We start from the raw sequence: 22,823 nt of genomic DNA, 5'->3' as shown, positions 1-22,823 counted from the left end.
GGACTAAGAAGATCACCAATGTAAGATGGTGCTTGTTCATGTAAGGCCCTATAGACCAGAACCAGAATCTTGAAATGAACCCTGAAGTTGACTGGCAGCCAGTGAAGCTGGAGGAGAAGCGGGGTGATGTGGGTGTGTTTGGAGGACTTGGTCAGAAGCCGAGCACAGGCATTCTGAACCACCTGTAGACGGTTCAGGGAGGTTTTGCTCAGACACGTGAAAAGAGAGTTACAGTAGTCTAAGTGTGAGGAGATGAAGGTGTGGATAACTGTCTCAAGTTCAGAGCGGGACAGAATGGGACTCAGCCTAGCAATGTTCCTGAGATGGAAGAAGGAAGAGCGAACAAGAGAACTGACATGAGAATCCAGGGTGAGAGCTGGGTCAAAGGTCACGCCAAGATTCCAGACAGAGGGTTTGGTGTGAGAAGCAAGCTGACCAAGAGAGTCTCTGACTTTGGGAACCAGCTTGTCTGGGGCACAGATGAGGATCTCAGTCTCATCTTCATTCAGCTGAAGAAAGCTCCCAGCCATCCAAGTTTTAATAGAGTCTAAGCAGGTGTGTAACAGCTGCAGCTTAGACATCTCATGGGGCTTAAAGGAGATGTACAGTTGGATGTCATCTGCATAAAGATGGTAGGAGATTCCTTTGAAGGAGCTCAGGATGTGCTGAAGAGGAAGCAAATAGAGGAGGTAGAGCAGAGGCCCCAGCACAGAACCTTGTGGGACACCATGGGTAAGGGAGGTGGTGGAGGACCTAAACTTGGAGATGGCCACAGAAAAGGAGCGCTCAGAAAGATAAGAGGAGAACCACTCCAGAGCAGTTCCTGATAGGCCTACCCAGTCTATCAGTCTCTCCAGTAGCAGGTGATGGTCAACAGTGTCAAAGGCTGCAGTCAGGTCCAGCAGGACCAGAACAGAACAGTCCCCTGCATCACTGTGAGTCAGAAGGTCATTAGAGATCCTAAGAAGAGCTGTTTCAGTAGAATGAGCTCTACGAAAACCTGACTGGAAGCTATCATAGATGTTATGTTCATCAAGAGCAGCTGTGAGTTGTTTAGCCACAACCTTTTCCAAGATCTTGGAGATGAACAGAAGTTTAGAGATGGGTCTGAAGCTGCTATGGAGAGAGAGGTCAAGACTCGATTTTTTAAGAAGCGGGTGGATTACAGCATTCTTAAAGTAAGCAGGGACCTGGCCAGAAACCAGAGAAGCATTAATAATGGAGAGCACGCTGGGACCGATGGACAGAAAAGCACTTTTAAACAAAGATGAGGGTAAGATGTCGAGGGGGCATGCAGAGGTCTTCATAGAGTTAACTAGTTTGGTTAACTCAGGCAAAGAAACAGGAGCAAAGCTATCTAGGATGATGGGCCTGGTTGGAGTCAGGAGAGGCAGCGATAAGGCTGAAGGAGAGATGCTAGACCTGACCTTATTGACTTTGTCCACAAAGAAAGACAGAAAGTTCTCAGTCTGTAACAGAGTGGATGGAGGCTGTAGGAGAGGCAGGAGAGACGATGCTGCTGATGGTGTTAAACAGCACCTTAGGGTTCCCTTTGCTCTGGGACACCAGGTTGGAAAAACAGGAAACCCTAGCGTCTCTGACTGCAGAGTTAAAAGATGTCAGAAGATCCTTTAGGTGCAGCAGATCGACGTGGAGACAGGGTTTCTTCCACAAGCGCTCAATTTTTCTGCATTGGTGCTGCACAGAGACATCCCCTGGTTCACTCCTGATTGGATTTGAAACTTTTCTGTCTGGATGAAACAGATGCAATACCAAAGAAAATCACAACCCTTTAAAGTGACAAACTGCTCTCTCTCTCTCTCTCTCTCTCTCTCTCTCTCTCTCTCTCGCTCTCTTTATCTACAGCTGTTGCCTTGCTGAGTAATGGCCCATCTTATCAATCAGACACATGCCTTTGCTGTCTGCAAGTTAAGTAGCTGAGGGTCAGCAAAAGGGCGGTGCCTCCAGAATATGTTGGTATTCTGTTCTCATATTAAGAACTGCAGAGTGATTTTTTAAACACCACCACATTATTTACAGATGCTCCTTCTTTAGAGAACACACAACACAAATGAACTCCTCCGGTTCAAGTTGTTACTTAAGGCTCACTTTTACGACCAGGCATTTTTAAATCCCTGACTTTTATGATTTTACCATGTGTCTTTTATTGACCGTGCTTATCTGCCTTGTTGTGCATTTTATTGTTGACCGTGTATTGTTTTATATTGTGTTTTTACTTTTTATTCTGTATAGCACTTTGGTCGGCTGCCATGCCGTTTTTTAAATGTGCTTTATAAATAAAGTTGGTATTGTATGGTTTAACGGTAGTTTAGTGTGTGACTCTAGGTCCAATCAAAAAGAAATTTAGCTGCTGATGGGCATTACGCAAGACACAGACACGTACATCGATGCATGACGATTCTCTGCGGCAGTTTGATAAATGAAAAGGCAACAGCAGCCTGAATCCTTGGCATGGAAAAGAAAACAACACACGTTTGCATGCACAGCTGTGCAACAACCATCTGGATAACACTAACTCAACCCCCCCCCCCCCCGCACAGAAAGGACTTCTAGGAGCTCTTGGGTTGCACATAATGTCACCTCCACACACACGCACACACGCACACACACAGGGTCACGCCCAAATGAACACAAACTTATTCAGATGCATACGTTTCTCCTTTTAAAGATCAGAAACGAGGAGAGACACCCTGGATAAAAGCTCTCCTGTTTCATCTGCTTCATTAAGAATTCATAAAAAAAACATGAAGGCAGCTTGACGCCCTAAAAATACAACAAGAAACAAACAACTGAACAACAGAACACTTTTTAATCCTTACAAACTTGCAGTGATGCAGCACATTTTCTCCTACTGGACTGCAACCATACAGCTTTAACAAGATGATTCCATGTTCATCCTCAAGTCAAGATGAGCAGTTAGTCAGCTAAATTAGATCAAATACATGTAATGAACAAATGAAATGCAATACAAAAAAAACGCTTTAGATTGTTTCTGCACTAAGCCCTGTAAAACTGGTGATACCTGAATTATTAAAGACATAGAGATGCTTCCAGCATGGATATATGTTTCCCTACATGAATTATTCAATTTATGTCCCAGAGGTGGGAACTGCAGGGAAGGTGAAAGAAGGAGAACGGAGAACTGTGGTGGAAAACAGGCAGACGAGGAGACAGATGCAGACAAAAAAGGGAATGATGGAAAGAAAAAGGAGGGAAGGCATGAGGTGAGATGCAGCTGTTTGAAAATGTCAAGGACAAGGCTCTAAAAACACAACACAGGTTTCCAAACAGGGACACAAGCAAATCCAAATGGGAAACCAAAGAGCAGAGTACAACAACAGATTCAAACGAATTGTGACAGCAATTATTTTATGAGCAAAAGGTAGCCACAAAACGAAATAAAAGCTCCATTATACATTTAAAAAAAAAGCTAAAGTTCTATTGGAAAGACTGAAGCAAACTGTGTGTTATTTTTATATTAAAGCTCCTGTGAAGTGTCTGGGAGCTCCTTTGTTCTGTTCTTGCATCACAAACACTGAAGAGCACCAAATGCATATCAACTCAACTCTGAAAATAGTTCTTCAGGGGGTCAAGAATTCACTCCACTTTCAAAAAATGCTTTAGAAAGACTGTAAGCTCATCTATGAGAGAAATTATGACAATTTCTTTCAAAATAAAAGCTTTTTCCTTCTTACTTCCAATCAAAGCGTGTTTTAAATATTTGCTACTTTCCCCTTTAATTCTTCATCTATGAATGCTTGTGTTTTGAAAATGTGGCATATTTGTCCTTTAATAGAAAAATTAAAGCATTTTATTCAAACATAAGTATCAGGATTTAAATGTATATACCTCACAAAAGTAAAATAAATGTTAGATTAAAGACGATGGGTAAGCTACAGGGTTGTCACGGTGTGAAAATTTAACCTCACGGTTATTGTGACCAAAATTATCACGGTTTTCGGTATTATCGCTGTATTTTTTTTAAACGTGCTACATTTTCACACAATTAAATAAACCCTGTATGTCAGGAAATATTGTTCTCAGTTGTGTCTAAAATGTGTTATTTTGTAATTATGTTGTTTATTTGTTTACATTTTTCCCCTTTAGTCTTTACAATACCAATATTTGCCCATAACTTCTTATTTCATCATTTAAAAATATTAGATCAGATGACACTCAGTACTCAAGTAGCCTTCTAATCAGATACTTTTTTTACCCTTACTTGAGTAATAAACCCTATATCAGGAAAATATTGTCCTCGGTTTGTGTCCTTCCAGTGAGCTTTGCAGATTTGGGAAAATGTCATAAATTTATAATTATTCTCGGAGAGAGACCAACTCTTATCTGCCTCTGGGAGCCCCGTAATGCATAGCATCATTTCAACATGGGGGTGTCCGCGACACGATTTATATGCAGGTAGCGGCGCTGCGGCTGCTTTATGTGGCGGCTCGTTGCATTCTCCCTCAACCCAAATCCTCGGATCACGCATTTTAGCTAAAACACTAATGTTAGCTTGCCTTGCGTTGACTGTAGAGTTGTGGGTGATGGTCACGCAGATGTGTCATGAGATTTGAAGCGTTGCTGCCTTTCACAGACACTTTTTCTGCACGTGCTGCAAACAGGATAGCCGTCTTCTATCAACTGTCCCTCGACATTCTTCAAATATCCAAAAGATGCCCATACTTCCCACTTTGTCTTCTTTGAGGGATAAAAAATGTCCTGAACGCTGCCGTCTCCTCCTTTGACCATTATTTCAGCTTTAGCTTCAAGAAAGTTTTGGTTGTAAACAACAAAGCGGGCATGTGCCGCCGACAACTTCAGCAGATGATACGGTGGCTGGTAAGGGTCACCGCACCTACACCACAGCCATGGTAATCCACCGAGATAATATATATATTTTTAAAACAAGATGGTTATTATTATTGTCAACTTTTTTACCGGGGTTTACCGCTACACCGGTTACCGTGACAACAGTATCTCACTGAGTTGCAACTTTTGTTGACAAATTGCAAACAGTATTTTACAACATTGGAAGGGATCAGTGTTTAAATTTGCAAACAAACACACATATTGAAGAGACTGGCCAATTTGAAATGAATATTTATTTGCAAATGTTGTGATTTTTTTCTTGTGACATCATAAGCCCCATGTGACCTGATCTTAAATAAAACATAGCCCACCAATTCTGTGACATTTCCAGGGAAATGTTGTGCATTTCTAGCTATGTAGTGTCTCTAATTCATCACCAACACCTGCTAAATCAAGAATGGTGTGTAAAATAAACATGAACCAATAGGTATAGCCATAATAAAAGTGTGTTTCGTGTATTTTGAGCATGTAAAGTTGGCAGTTTTCCATCTGTCGTGCTGCAGATGACACACACACACACACACACACACACCAGACTCATATGACGTCACAGGTCCCTCCCTGTTGGCAGCTGCAGAGCCAAGGTCACTCTGAATGAACACACCATCCAGAGCTGACTATCTCCTTCACTCTCTCCCAGAAACAGACTAATCTGAAGAAAATAATTACAGTTTTAACCCTTAATGGTGACAGGCTGCTATGTGAGACAGAGGCACTCTTGGCCATAATGTTTCTGCATAATCACAGAGAGCTGACACAACAAGCAGCTGTTAGGAAATGTAATGAGGTTGGAAGTACAAACACATATTACAGAAACGGAACCATTTGTCTGCTCGTGCGTGTTTGTACCTCAGTGGCGATGCTCTGACTGGAGCCATTATCGAGTAAAAACTGCACCACGTCCAAGTGGTTCTCCTGCGCCGCCATGTACAGCGGGGTGAAGCCATTCTAGAAAAAAGAGAATAACAAGAAGATGTGTTTTAGAGAACTCTGATGTAAACCTTCTTGAAATAAACATCACATTTCTGCTTTATTCTACACACCTGAACATCAAATAAACTGCAAGGAAAATAGAGTCATTTAACGTAGAATATACTGTGTATCGGTGGGCAAAATAAAAAAGGGTTGTACTCTAATCTCAGCTAACTCATAAACCCTGAGCATGCAGCTTTCAAAATATCTCCACCCATTTTTAACAAATTTATGAACCGAGTCTAAAAAAAACATTTCCAGATTTGTGATTGGCTCATTTTGGAGCCTTAAGAGTCAACTTCACTCATATTTACAATACATCTGCAGTGGTCTCTAGAAGGAATGAATGCCTTGTAAGTTGTTCTCTAGCAAAATAATGCTCTGGTGCGCCTGTTTGAGGACGTAGAAGTCAGCTAGAGGAGAAAGCATCATCAGACGGCAGGATTTGGAGTCTTATATCCTGATATTTGGACATCTCTCTTCTGTTTTTCTAACAGCAATATGACTCTACCTCTGACTTGCAACATTGCTGTTTTATCTCCACAAACACGGAGGAGTCTGGAGCCTAACATAAGGATGCAATGGTCACTCTGGTAGATATGCTTTTTCATCATCTGGACCTATAGGAACTCATGCTCGACTCCTCTTTGTGGACTTTTCGTCCGCTTTCAATACAATCCAGCCTCATGTTTTGGTTGATAGGCTAGAGGAACAGTTTCACCTGAGTAAAAGCATGCTTGGGTGGAAACTAGATTTTTATGATCAACAGAACACAAAAGGTCAGAGTGAATAGTACCCTGTCGGATACGAGAACTGTGTCTACCGGATCTCCTCAGGGCTGTGTTTTTTCCCTGTTGTTGTATATTTTATACACCAACATGTGCCAAAGCAAACATGAGAGAAGGACAATTATTAAATATGCTGATGATTCTGTAGTTGTCAGTCTCCTGAGAGAAGGGGAATACAGCCATGGACCTGTTCTTGATGATTTTATCTCTTGGTGTGATGAATCATATCTACAACTTAATGTAATTAAAACAAAAGATATGATCTTTGATTTTAGAAGGAAGCCTCAACAACAGCATGATCTTTCCATAATTAAAGGTCAAACTATTGAGCAGGTGAAATCATATAAATATCTGGGGACAATTATGGATAGGGAACTGAATTTTGAGGAAAACTGTGATGCTGTGGGTAAGAAAGGCCAGCAGCGTTTGTACTGCCTTAGAAAACTGGCCTCATTCCATGTGGACAGGACTATAATGTCCATGTTTTATTGTTCTTTTATTGAAAGTGTTTTATCCTTTTCCTTAGCCTCATGGTTTGGACAGGCAAATCTTAAACAAAAGGAAACACTGAACAGGATAGTAAAGTGGTTGGGTCGCCTGCTTGGAAAACAAGTGAAAAGTGTGGCACAACTGTACAGTGGGCAGGTAGACTGAATTGCCAACGCTATTGTTAGGGACACGGGCCACCCACTGCATGCCCAGTTTGCCCTCCTGCCATCAGGACGGAGATTTATTGTGCCTAAGTGCAGGACCAAGAGGTATAAAAGGAGCTTTATTCCTGAGGCAGTAACAATTCTCAATAAGAAATGAGTCTGGCGTGGCTACCTTACTTGATTTTATCTCTATTTATTCATGTATTGTTTTTATACTTTTTGTATTTTTATGGATGTGTGTATATTTTGTGAGTGTGTGTGTAACTGGGCGCTAATTCTCATGTCACATGGCAAATCAAATTTACCTTTGGGTACTAATAAAGTTACCTTGACCTTGACCTTGAGGAGTTCTGCCATGTGGTGGAGTTGCTAATACTAACGGTTAGCCTCTGCTAGCTGAGACACACTCTGCTGTTTCCTGGACGCTAAACCAACAACAGCCTTCCCCGCCGTGAGTCAAGATGGATGAGTCACGTGACAGTGTGACATAGATCTGTGAGGATTTTCACATTCTAGAGTTTTACCATCTATTTTCTATCAGAAGCTAATGCAGGAGATAGGTGCAGGAGGCTATTTTCATCTTCAGCCTGCATGAAAAACTCTTTGACCGATAAAAATCAGAAATAATCATAAATAATTTTATTTCCAATGAAGGTGACCTTTAATTATGATGGCTCTAGAAATTGCTTATTAGCTGGATGCTGTTTGACTAAAACTGGCTTGAATAATTGTGCCGAGAATCAAAACTGATTTTTTCTTAAAATGTTACATTTTCACTCAGAATTATAAACTATAGAAAACAACCCTTGACATTGTCTTCCATCTTTGTTTAGATTTAACCCTATGAAATATACCGTTGACTAGTTTTTGAATTTTGCCTTCATTTCCTTTATTGTGACTTTTCCATTCAACTCTTGTAGATTTAATCACTTGGAGACCACCTTCCATGTGATCCTTTGGATGGAAGTCCAGACTTTTTTGTTTCACACGTTTTAGTTTTTATTTTTATTTTTTAACATAAAATGAACTGTGATAATCAATCTGAAATGTAATCTTAAAATAGAAAAGAAAGGATGTCAACCTGTCATTTTCAAATGATCTGTATGCTGAAGAAAGTACATTTACATAACACCTTATTGAATTGGCTTGAATCTAACCATAAAATCAAGCCTTTTTTTAATTCAAAGGGGAAAAAAGAGGTTTATTAAAATTTCTCACAGCCAATCACATTGCTTCCTGTCCTACATGCTACTGCACTAAAACACAACAGATGTTAGTCATACTGATTTTAAAGGCAGATCAGGTGATGAATCAGGTGATCCATTCAATATATCTGCTTGCATTAGATCATTGCAGGCAGTCCAGAGAGTCAATAAGTGCATTAAACCAAGTCTGAGTATCTTTGATTTTACATTAATCTGATAAAGTGTTTGTACCAAGTACTTATTTCTCTTTATAAGACATTTGAAGTGAATACAATTTTCCTGATCTGAATGTGCACCACTTCAGTTTTATCACTACTAAAGCACAAGTCACTTAAAAGCTAGCTGTGAAATCAGGGATGGTTTGAAACAGGAAGCCTAACCTATACCCTAACCCTAACCAATGCTGATCTATTCCTAATCCTAATCTAAACCAAGTTCATTAATACAATACCTCTAAACTAAAGGGAGTGCAGAATTATTAGGCAAATGAGTATTTTGTCCACATCATCCTCTTCATGCATGTTGTCTTACTCCAAGCTGTATAGACTCGAAAGCCTACTACCAATTAAGCATACTAGGTGATGTGCATCTCTGTAATGAGAAGGGGTGTGGTCTAATGACATCAACACCCTATATCAGGTGTGCATACTTATTAGGCAACTTCCTTTACTTTGGCAAAATGGGTCAAAAGAAGGACTTGACAGGCTCAGAAAGGTCAAAAATAGTGAGATATCTTGCAGAGGGATGCAGCAGTCTTAAAATTGCAAAGCTTCTGAAGCGTGATCATCGAACAATCAAGCGTTTCATTCAAAATAGTCAACAGGGCCGCAAGAAGCGTGTGGACAAACCAAGACGCAAAATAACTGCCCATGAACTGAGAAAAGTCAAGCGTGCAGCTGCCAAGATGCCACTTGCCACCAGTTTGGCCATATTTCAGAGCTGCAACATCACTGGAGTGCCCAAAAGCACAAGGTGTGCAATACTCAGAGACATGGCCAAGGTAAGAAAGGCTGAAAGACGACCACCACTGAACAAGACACACAAGCTGAAACGTCAAGACTGGGCCAAGAAATCTCAAGACTGATTTTTCTAAGGTTTTATGGACTGATGAAATGAGAGTGAGTCTTGATGGGCCAGATGGATGGGCCCGTGGCTGGATTGGTAAAGGGCAGAGAGCTCCAGTCTGACTCAGATGCCAGCAAGGTGGAGGTGGAGTACTAGTTTGGGCTGGTATCATCAAAGATGAGCTTGTGGAGCCTTTTCGGGTTGAGGATGGAGTCAAGCTCAACTCCCAGTCCTACTGCCAGTTTCTGGAAGACACCTTCTTCAAGCAGTGGTACAGGAAGAAGTCTGCATCCTTCAAGAAAAACATGATTTTCATGCAGGACAATGCTCCATCACATGCGTCCAAGTACTCCACAGCGTGGCTGGCAAGAAGGGGTATAAAAGAAGAAAAACTAATGACATGGCCACCTTGTTCACCTGATCTGAACCCCATTGAGAACCTGTGGTCCATCATCAAATGTGAGATTTACAAGGAGGGAAAACGGTACACCTCTCTGAACAGTGTCTGGGAGGCTGTGGTTGCTGCTGCACGCAATGTTGATGGTGAACAGATCAAAACACTGACAGAATCCATGGATGGCAGGCTTTTGAGTGTCCTTGCAAAGAAAGGTGGCTATATTGGTCGCTGATTTGTTTTTGTATTGTTTTTGAATGTCAGAAATGTATACTTGGGAATGTGGAGATGTTATATTGGTTTCACTGGTAAAAATAAATAATTGAAATGGGTATATATTTGTTCTTTGTTAAGTTGCCAAATAATTATACACAGTAATAGTCACCTGCACACACAGATATCCCCTAAAATAGCTAAAACTAAAAACAAACTAAAAACTACTTCCAAAAACATTCAGCTTTGATATTAATGAGCTTTTTGGGTTCATTGAGAAGATGGTTGTTGTTCAATAATAAAATTATTCCTCAAAAATACAACTTGCCTAATAATTCTGCACTCCCTGTATGTTTTAGGGTATTTTGTCATTGTGTGGACCAGCAAAATGTCCCACAATATGGAAATGTCCACTCACTTCAGGTTGAAAGTTAAACGCACACGCACACACACACACACACACACACACACACACACACACACACACACACACACACACACACACACACACACACACACAATCTGTGCATCCATGCAGATTAATGTACAACATTTGTGCAAAATGTGTGTGTGTGTGTCTATATGTTCAAGTTGAAACATGTTTACTTTAACCTGTAACATGTGGACATGTCCACATTGTGGGGACATTTTGTTGGTCCACACAATGCTAAGCACCCTTATACTTAGTACTGGAAGTCAATGGGGTCCACAAAAACATTTAAATACAAGTGTGTGTGTGTGTGTGTGTGTGTGTCCTACCTGAGATTGTGCGTTGACGTTTGCACCGTTTGTGACAAGCTCTTTCACCACATCTGTCTGCCCGGCGAGGGAGGCGATGTGGAGGGCAGTGTTTCCTTTCTGTTTGATGACAAAAAAATAAAAGGAACTTTATATATTTTAAAATATCTTTTCATTAAATCTGCTGTTGTGAAATAGTTTGTCTGTGACAAAGATTTTAGCTCTCTAGGGTTTGCTACCAGTTGTAAAAAAGATGCTTGAGTAAAAACAGAGGTGTTTATGTCAATGTTTTCAAAGTTGAACTCAAATTTGATGTTATTCAAATAGTTTATTTTCAGCCTCAAACTGGCAGGTCAGCCACTTGTTACAATATATTTTTGTCTCTATCAAAGTATTCGCTAAAGGTAGTGACGATTAAAAAAACTATGCTAAAATATTAAAACATTTGGGAATGTTTGAAGGGAAAAATATCAAATATTACCTTCTACTACTATTACTTTAATATTAAGATAAGTAAAAAAATACCATGCCTTCTCTGTCATAATGAAAATAACATGAAAATCAGGAGTAGCTAAATTGGGAATAATAGTAAAACAGTAAGACTGCTGGCACTATTCCATTCTGATACAACTTTGACACACTTTTTATTCCCCAGAGTCTCCTTGGCTGCTCCATAGTTTCTTATGTGCAGCACATACTGTCTTAAGCAAATTATCTTGTTTTATTACGGTGTCCCATTAGTGGCACTGCACTTTACAATACACATGGAATAAATGTTCTAGTCCAGCAGAGCTGAGTATTTATTTATTGTATTTACCAATACAAAATCAACATCCAAAGACACATGATCGTTCTATTGATGCACCTGTTGAGGTGTTGGTGTGTCTATTGCAGCAGGCTGCAGCTGTTAGCATGTTGGCGCACACACTATGCAGCTGAGACCAACTGGATACCATAACAGGAGGCCAACATGTGTGAATACTGATTTGTTCTTACACTGACGATGTAGAAGAAAATGTAGGTTTAGATTACTTTAGCTGTCATTTACCCTCTGCATAAAACAAATGTAAATGAGACCACAAACATTCACAGACTTCAGCTACAATGCAAACACATCATTTGTAAACTTACAGAAAAATCCCATCTTGAATATGCTCTTCATAACATGAGATCCCATGTACAGAACATGGGTTGACATGTTTACGCATGTGGTACCTCTGTTCAGTATCACTTATATGCTGACGACTGTCAGATTTAAAAGTCGGTGAAACTCCAGCAATCCATCCAGCCTCTTCTAGACTGCCTACGTGATGTGAAATGTTTGCTGGCCACAGATTTTCTGCATCTCAATGATTCCAAGACTGAACTGATCCTGTTTAATCCGGTCAGATCTAGCTCATTCCAAACCCCAGATCTTTCATCTGTTTCGCGAAATCTAAAAACCGTTGTGACAAACCTGGGTGTGAAGATGGATTCATCTAAAAGGATGGACGCCCAGGTCAATGCCACTGTAAAATCTAGTTTTTTCCAACTCCGCCATCTGTCCAAATTAAGAGCTGTTTTATCTAGAAAAAATTTGGAATCAGTTGTTCATGCCTTCACCACATCTAGGCTCGACTACTCAAATGCAGTTTTGCTGGGTGTCAATAAGTTAACCCTTGTCCGACTTCAGCTCGTTCAAAACGCAGCTGCTAGATTCCTAACACGTACTGACAGGTGCCAGCATATAACACCAGTTCTCAAATCCCTTCATTGGTTGCCCATCACTTTCAGGGTCCAATATAAACTGCTACTTTTTGTTTTCAAATCCCTCCATGGTCTTACCCCCATGTACTTATCTGATCTTCTTTCAATTTATACTCCCGGTCGCACACTCAGGTCCTCCAGCCTGTTGCTCCTCGAGGTCCCGAAAGCGTGTTACAAATCATGTGGACTAAGAGCTTTCTCTGTTGCCGGTCCTAAACTGTGAAACGAACTTCCAGTCACAGTTCAACTGGCATCCACCTTGTCAGATTTTAAGTCTAGACTAAAGACACACTATTTTACCCCTTGCTTTTAACAGTTAGCTGTTAGTTTGGCTTTTACTACTCTTATTTTATCGTCCATTGTAAGGTTTCATTTGTTTTATTGGTACGTTTTTGTCGGCTTGTCTTTTATTGTTGGCTGTATTTTATAGTACTGTTTTATGTTTTTTTATCTCTATTATTGAGTGGCTGTTCAGCACTTTGGTCAGCCGTATGGCTGTGCTTTTAAAGTGCTATATAAACCAAGGTGGTATGGTATGGTATGGTACCTGCTACCAAAATGTGTTTCATGTGTGGTCTACATGTTTTCCCCAAGGGGTTCACATGGGAATGTTTGTAGGTTTCACACACTATTACCATAAAATCATGTTCTCCATGTTGAGTTTAATACAGTATGTGCAAAACCTTCACATGTAGACACATTAGGATGGGCCTTAAGATCCTGTTCTTGTTACGGGTGATGAACTAAAACTTACAGCTGCAGGAGTTATATGGATTTCTGCACAAACTGGATATATAATGTGATCTGATCTTCATCTAAGTCACAACATTAGACAATCATAGTCTGCCTAAACTAATACCACCCAAATAGAGCGGAAGTTATTATCAGCGCACTGCTACAATCGCTCTAGGACACACCACTGCAGTAGGGCATTACGCAGAGCTCGCAGGATTTCTACTGAAGCATCCCATCCTGCATTTACTATCTTTCAGCTGCTTCCTTCTCTGAGGCGATACAGAGCAATAGCATTAAAAACATCACCTTTCAAGAACAGCTTTTTCTCCACTGTAGCCAACACTACAACATCCACACACTACAACATCCACTAGTACATCTGAGCACTTAATGCCGACATGTACGGATACTACCCTTTTTTTTCAATGCTGTTTACAGCATTGAAACTTTAGTGATCCTGTTTCAGATTCTATATGTTTATTGGACTACTTCTTCTTTTCAGTCATTTCAACAAATTTTGTATCAAAACGTTCAGCTCATTCTCTAAATTACTGTTGGGTGTGTATGGGGAGCTTGAGTGGGTGTCTAGCATTCATTTTTGTAAGTCTTAGGTTGTATGTGTATGTGTGAGCATGAGGGAGGGAGTGTGTGACTGTGTCTGTGTATGGCTGTATATGTCAGGTGGGGTCTTGGACTCCTTCCCTCTCCTGGGACTTCTTGAGCTATTACACATCTTCGCCTAACCCCCCCCCCCCCCCCCCCCCCCCCGCCACACCTGGTGTGGAGTGTGGTGCCTTGGTCTGCCTGAGTGTTTGCGGCTCCCTGGTCAAGGGGTTTAAGATTTCTGGCGTCTGCCTGATCAATCCCAGCGGCTGCCTGGTGGGATCTGGGTCCCTGGGTTCTGCTGGGTCCCCGGCGGGGGTGGTCGCCCCTGGGTCCCGGGTCGCTGGGTTCTGGGCTCGGCTGGTTTTGGGGTGGGAGGCTGCGGGCGGGCCTGTGAGCTTGCCGCTGATATCTCCCAGGACTCTGCCGGCTACTGGTTGTGACCCCCCTGGGCAGTCCTCTGCGCCTCTCGAAAGGGGCAGGGACTTTTCGGGTTACAGTCTCCCTGGGGTCCCTGTGCTCTGGGGCAGCTCCTGGATCTCTGGGGCTTGGAGCTCCCTCCATCTCCTACACATCTTTGGGGGGCAGATCAGTGGCCCCTCACACTCTCTATTGGACGCTCCTATAGAGGAACCTTACATATGCAAGCTCGTGTACACACACAGGTGCTCACATGGTGCTCTCATAAGTATGGACTTGGGCACATTCAACACATGTCTTAAGGCTGTGGTTGGCACTAAATGCACTGTGATTTATTATCATGTGATTGTTCAGTAAAACAATGTTGATTTTATATTTCCTCATCAGGTTGACGCAGTGATAGCTTGCTCCTGTTGTATTGTTGTGTGTCCCCATTTTTTTGTTTGTTTTTCTCTTTCTGCAGGTCTAGAAGCAGACTCTTGTTCATCATTGATTGTTTATTTTTGTCCCAACCCCCCCCCCCCCCCCCCCCCCCCCCCCCCGCCCCTTTCTTCCTTTCTCTTTCACATCTGTCTCTGTATCTGGTTGGAATCATAAAGCATTAAAAAAAAAAACAATAAAGTTTTAAGTATCAGGCGTGACTTTAAAGCAGAGGCTTTGATGCTCCACCGGAGAGTAACCCCTTCTTTCCACAGGAGCCGTCAGCAGCACGTTACTGCAGCAGCACGTCTTGCTCGCGTAAGCTGCTGTTTGGCCCTCCCCACGAGACGCGAAGCAGCAGGGGAGCAGCTGTCACCGACAGAGCACGAAGTCACACGCGTGACTTCGTCAGTAAACACAACAACAAGCAGGAGAAAACTACAACATGGCTCCAAAAGGTTTGTGTTTTATGTTCTGTCTGTTTTATAATCGCCAATACGGACCTGAAAAACAAAGGAGACTGCTAGCTAGGTGATAACTTCTCACGGGGCCACACAGTTAGTAACTTTTTTTTAAGTAAAGCAACTGGAAGGCAGTACGTTTCTTTATTCTGAAGATCTCGGGAGCTTCGCTCCATTTCCGCGTCCGATTTCCTGTCTTTCCTTCCCCAAAAATGTTGAACTTGACCCGTTTCAGAGGCGTTGCGAGTAGAAAATAGAACCGGTGCGTAAGGGCCACGACATGCTGCTCCTGAGACGCGGCCGACTCACGCTGCTGACGGCTCCAGTGGAAAAGGTTCTGTTGACCACAGCGGTTCCTATCAGCAGCTATGATGTGCTGCTGCAGTAACGTGCTGTAGACGGCTCCGGTGGAAAGAAGGGGTAAATCTGTAAGGCTTGTCACCAGCATTCAGACATTAATTCTGTTTGTTTCGCAGCCAGACAGGACACGGGGGAAAAACATAAATAAAAAAAAACAAATAATATATATAACTTTTGGTATTGATACGTTTAATATTTTTTTATATATTCAGCTTTTTCCATGAGTTTTTGGCCTATTGAAATACACGGCAAATCCTTCAGATCTTTCACTTTTTCACAGAATCCTTTCAGCTATTTGAACTTTAACTACTTAGACAAGCTTTAACCTAGATACTTCATTTAAAGGTTAAAGCAGCCACAAGACAAACAGTTGTTACAGTGTGGCTCAGCTTTGTGATATCTTTCATCATTTTTCTAAAATAACAGGTTAGGTTTTAAGTTCGACTTGGGATCTTTCAGAAAATTTGATGACCGTTAAAATCTGAAAGGACACCCAACCCGACTTGGCTCCATTTCACATGCACATATTCATTAAAGAGCAACTAAAGCCCAAAATAACTTTTGTTTTTTTGCTTACAAACTGTATAGTTGGGGCTTTACAAATGCGACCTTTCTGTTTCTGTGCATTTTTTAAAAATGTTTATAAAAACTTGATTAAACCTAGAATCTAGGTCTAAAAATGTTTTAGTGCTGCCCCCTGTGGGTTGAACTGTGGCTACTGCATTTTAAATTTGTGATTGACTGAGGGTGGCACAATTTTACATCATCAGTACAGTCTCCTCCCACGGCCCCTCCCTCCCGGGATGGAAACTCCCCACACTTGGCCACGCCACTCTCATAGCATTCAAATCTTGACTAGGTGTGGGGTGACATTTTCTGATGGTGTGCAGTTCCTCCTTAAAGTATGAAATTCAAATATTTCTTCTGAGATTTTCACACACTTAAGCTTAGGTACAACTTTTACAGAAACGGTGGTGGGGGCATGTTTTGGGGCTGCTTTGCTGCGCCAGGGCCAGGACGGATTTCTATCATCAAAGGAAAAATAAATTCTCAAGTTTATGAAGACATTTTTCAGGATAACTTAAAGCCATCTATCCACCAGCTGAAACTCAACAGAAGCTGGGTGATGCAACAGAACAACGATCCAAAGCATAATGTGCAAAGGCTTAAACAGAGGAAAATGCACCCTCTGGAGCGGCAGGGGCGCCTCCAGAAATTTTTGATAGGGGTGGCCAGATGGGGCCAAATACATTTTTGGGGTGGCAAACCAAATTGGTCCTTGTGGTAACTCTGGGAGAATTTAGCCTGTGGCGATACTGCATTGCACCTTTATTCGTTTTTATTAAAATAACAGTACGTAACCAAAACATTTAACTTACATTTTACAAACACAAAAGTTTTAGAAAAATACATTTTAGTTATTAAATATGTTATCCCAAATTTAATTAAAAAAACGTCATCTTTTAGGTTAATTCACCTGTTGCAGTGTTAAAAAAACTATGGGGATAAAAACTTTTTTAAAATGGTGGGCAGCAGAAACATACGTATTTAGTTAAATTCTGATTACTCCTGACCGTTGTGCAGGTCTGGTCTGCAACTACAGGAAACTTTTGGTTGAAGTCATTGCTGCTCTCCTTCCTTTATATATATATATATACACATATACATACGTGTATATAGACAGAGAGAGAGAGTGAGTGAGTGTGTGTATCCCTATACCTACAGCCAAATTAGCATTTTATTACAAATTTCTTTGCATTTTAGGACATAAAATATCTTTATTGTTAAAATGTGAGATCTAAACCTCTGCAGCTGTGTGATCCTTCTATCTCACATGGCATCTTAATGTGACTAGAACATCTGCTGACTTGCAAGATTTAATTAATTTTCCTCATGTTGGATTAATGCACTGCAATTTATCACATTATTATTACATCCTGCGAGCAATTTACCATCTAACAATTTCCAGCAACATTCAAGTGGTGACATACGACCACACACACTCAAAGACAGACTGTAACTAGATCAGATCTCATCCTCATCATGTCATCATTCATTTCCTCAACCTGCTGTTTAAGCAATGTGACTTTGGGAAGGTGCAAATTCAGCAGACTGTGGATGGGAATCTATGAACCCACAGAGTGTGACTGATTGTGTGTTTATGTGACTACTGGGGCCATACACACCTTAGTGGCTGCATCCACATTGGCGCCATGCTTGATGAGCTCAGCCACCACCTCAACATGTCCCTCTTTCGAAGCCAGATGGAGAGCATTGAGACCATTCTGGGAAAAAGTCAAGAGCATGAGACAAGTGAAGAAAAATAAGGCTGTTCGTGCATTCTATGGAATATTGTAGCTAATTAAGAGTTTGTTGTGAGTCAATTTGATATTAATACAAACAAATAACCAGAACACTCACATCTACAGTGTTGTGAAAAGTGTTTGCCCTACTGGATTTATTCTGTTTTATAATTTTTGTTGGACTTGAAAGGGGAAATAGAATGGAGTTAATTTACTGGGGGGGGGGGGGGGGGGGGGGGGGGTAACGGTACGAGGGCTGTGTTCGATTAATTTTCAGTATATTATTATTACATTTATTTATTTAATATCTAAAGCGGCTCCTATAATGAGAAGAACCAGGTGTCATCGCAGGCTGCTGATCTAACATGATGTCTTTAATTATTTCACAGGTTACTTGCGCAGCTATGAGTGTCACGCTCCTACAGACAAGTGTTGTGTTTGACTGTTGATGCTCCCTGTTTTTGTTTCTGCAGCGGGCCTTAAAAACTCACCTCACATCGCTCAGAGTTTCTTCTTTAACCCTCCCCCTACCCCGTGAGGAAAGATGACCATTGAGCAGGATTGATGGTTTATCCCTTGAGGTCCATGTGGCAGGGATGAGGTGGTGCTCACTCCTCACCCCTGCCACATGGACCCAAGGTATAAACCATCAACTCTGCTAAATGGTCAACTTTCCTCGCTGGGTCACACCCATTAGTGTAGTGGGAGGGTTAAAACTCGTATTAAATAATTAGCTTCCTCCGCGTCGTATTTTTCATTGTAGGAGAAAAACTTTACACCATTTGTCACAGGGGAAAAGTTCAGCAGACGTTTTTGTTTAAATTTTTGCTGCTGCATGCTGTCAGTCTGAGAGAAGGGAGGGAGGGGTGACGCAATGCTCCGTTCAGTGTCTCTACAGGCTCCACAGTAGCAGCGACGGCCAGCTGGTTTGATCCACTCTGAAAGGTGTTGATCAGAATTTGCAGATCACATTTGTTAAAAGGAGATTGGGCGCGTGCTATACAGCATCCGTACGGAAACTCGCCTAGGAACTTTTATCTGCTGCACTTTAATCACACAAAGAAAAATTCATTATTTAACAGAAAAAATAAACTGAAACGGTACGCAGGTGGACCAAACCAAAACGTTACACCCCTATCTATATATATATATATATATATATATATATATATATATATATATATATATATATATATGTGTGTGTGTGTGTGTGTGTGTGTGTGTGTGTGTGTGTGTGTGTGTGTGTGTGTGAGTAATCAAAAATCTCGAGCAGAGCATCTTTAATGTCATAGAACAGCAAACTAATTTAACACAACACCATCTCAGTAAATAGAAAAGGGGGGTCTGAATTATTTTATTAAATTATTAAATTACCTGATTGCAAATATTGATGTCAACTCCATTCTTCAAGTATTCCAAAGCTTTCTCTAGATTTCCAGCCCGAGCAGCACGCAGATAACATGCGTTCACATCTGTCTGCAGAAGGACAGAAACAGAGGAAGACCACGTTAACTTTATTAGTTAAACAGCTGTGCAAACATGTGGAGTATAACTGATTTTCTGTAAGACAAAAAAATTCTAAAAAGGTGTTATTCACTTGGGCAGGGAAACAGTGAAATTATAACAAAACAACTTCTGAGCCACTGAACTTCTTAAAACCATCAAATGTTTCGGCCACAACTATTAAAAATGAGTTAGAGCTTCTTCATACACCTGCTTTTTGAGATAAGCTCACTCTATCTCTTTAACGCCTACACTTTAGAAGTACAGAAAGTTTTGGTCAGTAAACCCTTTGAGGTATGATAGAAGATGGACTTGAGCCAAATGGTTTATAGTGTAGCTTTAAGGCTAAATGACAGGAACAAAACATGCCACAGCAACATCGAGCCAAGAACAATCCCAAAACCAGAGGATTTACTGGATCTGAGAACAATATTTGCACCATGTTTCTTCACATGACAGAAGTGTGACAGTATATCTGTAAATACTTCAAAAATGGATGGAATGCCATTTAAAGAACATTCAACGTTCAAAACTTATTTTAAAAAGTACAAAACCGTTCAAATAGTTTTGTGCAGCCATGTAGTACTTTGTTGACATCATGCTTTTCAGCTTAGCCATCAACCACAGCTGGTTCTACATGAATGCGGAGCAGAGTTTTAACCTGCAGATGGAGATATAATTATGGTTTTGGGCTGAAATATTAAATTTAGAGTACGTTGCACTAAACTGCCACACTAATGATTACACATGTGTACAGCACCATTAGACACTCATCTATACAGGTTATCAGCAAAAAAAAAGTTAATTTAGGCGTTACTTGCTCTTTAAGCTTCAGAACTTTCCAACAAGAAACTTTGTTTCTCTATGATTTGGGTTTAATTTAATGTTTATTCATACATCTTTTCTAGTTGAGACTAAATGATCCCATTGAAAAAAACACACTTCTGATGGCTATTTAATTCCTGCTTGTAAATCATGAAAGTTATTCTGAAAAAGCAAAAGATTATTAAATTAGGAGAATTTCATACTTTTAAAACAAGATGTGACTGAGACTAATACCTTCCTTTGTGTGATTCGATGAAGCACCTTATGTCACAGACAGCGCTTTCATGCTCATTGTGCAGTAATCTCTATCACTATGGATAGCTTATGGACTAAAGCTGCCCGCTGAGCTCATTTCCTACCCAGAGAAAGGATCTTATCTTGGTTCATCATCGCACAAACACAACGTGTGTCGTTGGTGCCAACATATTTTCTGTAGGACAGAAAAATAACAGAGCTTATTGGACATCAGACTGTGACCATGATGTCTGAATCACAAGTGTGTTAGAATCCTGTAAAAGCACAACCAAGTATTAATAATTGCATCACTATTATAAAAGTATTGCTGCCTTTGCAAATAAGGAGTAATGTTAGTGGGTTTTTGCCTGTCTGTGTTTTAGTGAATGTAAAAGCTAAATAGATCATGAATCACTGCATAAATGTTAATGAAACTTTCAGAAAAAACTGTATCTACAACTTACTCTCTGCTACTACCGTCAACATTTTGGGTAAACATAAAAAGGTTTAACCTCGGTCACATATAGCAGCAGAAGCGGAGAGTCATGCAGATTGAACAAGCTCTTGTGATATTCCATTAGAGCATTACTCTATCAAGATTTCACCATAATAGGCCTAACTCCTAAATGAGTAAATAATGTCCTGAATGAGAGGAGGCAGAGGATTTGTATTACTTCAGCAAATGCTAGACAAATGCTATATTTTGAGCAGCTCCTATTTCTACTCTATGGTTTTGCTAAATTATGAAAGTTTGAACAAAATAAAAAAAACAGGTTGACTAGATTAACAGGTACTCGGCTATGATGTGAAGGCCTTGATGTTGTGTTTTGTTTGATATATGGGGAACAAGAAAAATGGGGGAGGAGTCCCAAACTCCCTAAATATGGCACAACATGAAATTCCAGGGCAACAAAATGAAGTACAGAAAAAGGTGACATTTTGATCCTGCCTTTCATCATCACTGTTACATGACAACACACACAAACCACATTGGGAACCATTTTTCCCGGTGTTCTATCAGAACACCTAGCTTGTAGCTAACATTAATATCAGATTCTGCCAACAAAACGTCTCAAAAACAATTCATATGTAAATGTTTTGCATATTTATTGCAAAATCTAATTTTTCTGCTGCTTCAGTGCTGCAACAACGTAGTATTAATAATAAATTATTACCTTGTGTTTTACAGCGTTGTTAAAGCTTCAGATTATAAAGAATGCGTTGTTTCAGCTGTGAGATTAGTCGATGGGATCAATGAAAAAGAACGTTTGTCACGGACTTCATGGAAACGTTAAGAGAATTCACAAAAAGTGGCTTTCAATTGGTTTTGTGGCATATTTTTGTGAGTTTAGAAAAGAAGCAGATGAGACAGCGTGTCCGACAATTTTGTTTTTCATCTGAAAATATCAGAACATGTCCGTAATCTCTGAGGTGTTTTTACAAACAATGTATACTTAATACTCCTGGACAGGGTATGAATTAAGCCTGATTCATGCTTCCCCATCAGCTCCAACAGGGAGAGACACGCACACATGGACGGAGACATTTTGCCCTCATACTTCTCCGTCTCCTGGGGAGGGTTGCAAAGCAATCCCCCGCCAGGGCAACAGAGGGCGTAGCGCTGTTCTGTGGTATCCTGTCATGTGTCTGGTCCAAGATAGTGTGTTTATATTGTGTTTTTTTTTTTTGTATACAAGAGACTTTTTAACACGGAAAAATTTGTCTCTCATTCTCCTCCACCTCTTCATGCGCTCGCCACCTCTAAACCCACGTTTCTCATCATTTCCGTCCACAAATAAAATGCTTGCTGCGTATCTTTTCACTCGTCCAGTCACGGGGGAATTAAATTTTCATATTTTAGAGTTTTTTCGCAAGGTATTCTTCAAGCTTCTCCGTGTCTGCCGCTAGTTATTCTTGGCTCTCTTTTTGTTTTTGAGGACACAATGGCGGCGGTGTAGACGACAGCGGTGCCCTGACCAATCACAAGCTTGCGTTCTCCGTCTCAACGGACGGATTTTTAGAAAAGAGAGCTCGACTCCGTACGTCCTTGTGGGGCTCTCCAGCAGGCCCACAAGGACGGACAATGGCGTTGCGTGTCTCCGCACTGATGCAGACGGAGAAGCATGAATCAGGCTTTACACAGAGGCTTGTGGGGGAGCCCAGTTATAGGGGTGAGGGGGATTCTGTTTGGCCTTGGCCCCCAAAATGCCTTGAAACGGCCCTGGGTGTGTGACAGAGTTTTGAAGGTGATCTGAATTGTATCACATGTATAAATATTACATGTGTATAACTTAT

At 40.9% G+C, this 22,823-nt stretch overlaps 1 protein-coding gene across 21 annotated transcripts in view; it reads right to left on the bottom strand.

Moving 5' to 3' along the window:
• Nucleotides 1–22,823, bottom strand: part of ank3b (ankyrin 3b) — a 150,162-nt gene that overhangs the window by 93,782 nt on the left and 33,557 nt on the right. For all 21 annotated transcript variants that reach the window (XM_070545746.1, XM_070545752.1, XM_070545754.1 and 18 more), the window contains exons 2-5: nt 19,341–19,442; nt 17,850–17,948; nt 10,940–11,038; nt 5,740–5,838 (exon numbers count right to left, since the gene is read on the bottom strand). In XM_070545746.1, coding sequence (XP_070401847.1) covers nt 5,740–5,838; nt 10,940–11,038; nt 17,850–17,948; nt 19,341–19,442 — 399 coding nt within the window. The remainder of the gene's footprint in view (nt 1–5,739; nt 5,839–10,939; nt 11,039–17,849; nt 17,949–19,340; nt 19,443–22,823) is intronic.

The sequence above is a fragment of the Nothobranchius furzeri genome, chromosome 16 (genome assembly GCF_043380555.1).
Source record: "Nothobranchius furzeri strain GRZ-AD chromosome 16, NfurGRZ-RIMD1, whole genome shotgun sequence".
NCBI lineage: Eukaryota > Metazoa > Chordata > Actinopteri > Cyprinodontiformes > Nothobranchiidae > Nothobranchius > Nothobranchius furzeri.
This window is presented reverse-complemented; position numbering and strand designations above follow the sequence as displayed.